This window comes from Echinops telfairi, unplaced genomic scaffold, assembly GCF_000313985.2.
Source record: "Echinops telfairi isolate 266 unplaced genomic scaffold, ASM31398v2 ScPeMD7_18;HRSCAF=68, whole genome shotgun sequence".
Lineage (NCBI taxonomy): Eukaryota > Metazoa > Chordata > Mammalia > Afrosoricida > Tenrecidae > Echinops > Echinops telfairi.
The window spans coordinates 84,214,831-84,216,025 of NW_022103915.1; the positions used below are offsets into that span (position 1 = coordinate 84,214,831).

The window sequence follows — 1,195 nt, forward strand, 5'->3', positions numbered from 1 at the left end:
GCCACGTCTACCTGCTCCTCCTCCTCCCTGGTCCGGCCTCCTCCCCCCATTCTCACTCCTTTCCACTACCTGCCCTCCTCCTCACATTCATTCTCTTCTTCCCTTCCTGCTCCCCCTCTCCCCTAGGACTCCTCCCTTCCTCAGCTCTCCCGAATTGCTTCCTCGCCGGTCTTCCCCCAGCCTCTCTTCCGCCTCTTTGGCTCCTTTCGCCTCTTTGGCTCCTTTCGCACTACCTGTCTCTCCTTCCCTTTCTTCTCTCCCTCTTGACTTCTCTCGCGTTCACGTTCCTTCATTGTACCTCTGGGGTGGGGGGGTTTGGCCACAGGAGAACCTGAACAAGCTGATGACCAACCTGCGGTCCACCCACCCCCACTTTGTGCGTTGCATCATCCCCAATGAGACAAAGTCTCCAGGTGAGCCCACGGACCCAGGCCGCCTACTGCTGGAGAGCCGCTGCCCCAGGAATGGGGCCCACGGGGTCATTTCTGCCTTTGCCACCATCGGTTGGCCCATTCAGATTCTTCTCCTGCCTTGACCCATGAGGTCCCTTAGAGTGCCCCACGCCCCCGTTGCTGCTTTGACATGTTTAACTCAGAGTCATACGGGAGGCACGTTGACAGATATCCCCTCCTCAGTGCCTTCCAAGGCCAGGGAGACACCCAAGGCTAGGACTGCTACCCCTGCGGACTGAGTAAGGAAACAGAGGCTCAGGGCCAGGCTCTGGCTTTGACCAGCTGAGGAGCGTGGGCCAAGTCTCTTAACCGCTCCGAGCTTAGTTTACTTAGCTCAGGAAAAAAAAGGGTGGCGGAGTTATTTGCTTAGGCTTCTATATATGATCATATGCACAAGCCACGCAAAACAAGGAATGCCAAAAACCATTTGCTTACTCTTAAAAGGTGTGACTGGTGGGGGGGGATGACTTAAAAAGAGGGTCATTACTGACTGACTTGCTGAAGTTACAGGCCAATAAGTAGCAGGCCTAGATTAGAATCCAGAACTCGGCTCTCGGGCCAGCGCGCCCTCTGCTTCATCTCACGGCTCCTGACACTGCCCTCCCTGCCGCCACAGGGGTGATGGACAACCCCCTGGTCATGCACCAGCTGCGCTGCAACGGTGTGCTGGAGGGCATCCGCATCTGCAGGAAGGGCTTCCCCAACCGCATCCTCTATGGGGACTTCCGGCAGAGGTGGGTATA

General features: G+C 56.8%; 1 protein-coding gene across 1 annotated transcript in view; it reads left to right on the forward strand.

Moving 5' to 3' along the window:
- LOC101661465 (myosin-7) overlaps positions 1–1,195 on the forward strand; it is a 24,183-nt gene that overhangs the window by 8,897 nt on the left and 14,091 nt on the right. Inside the window, 2 exon segments of the mRNA XM_045287661.1 lie at positions 29–413; positions 1,069–1,186. Coding sequence (XP_045143596.1) covers positions 29–413; positions 1,069–1,186 — 503 coding nt within the window.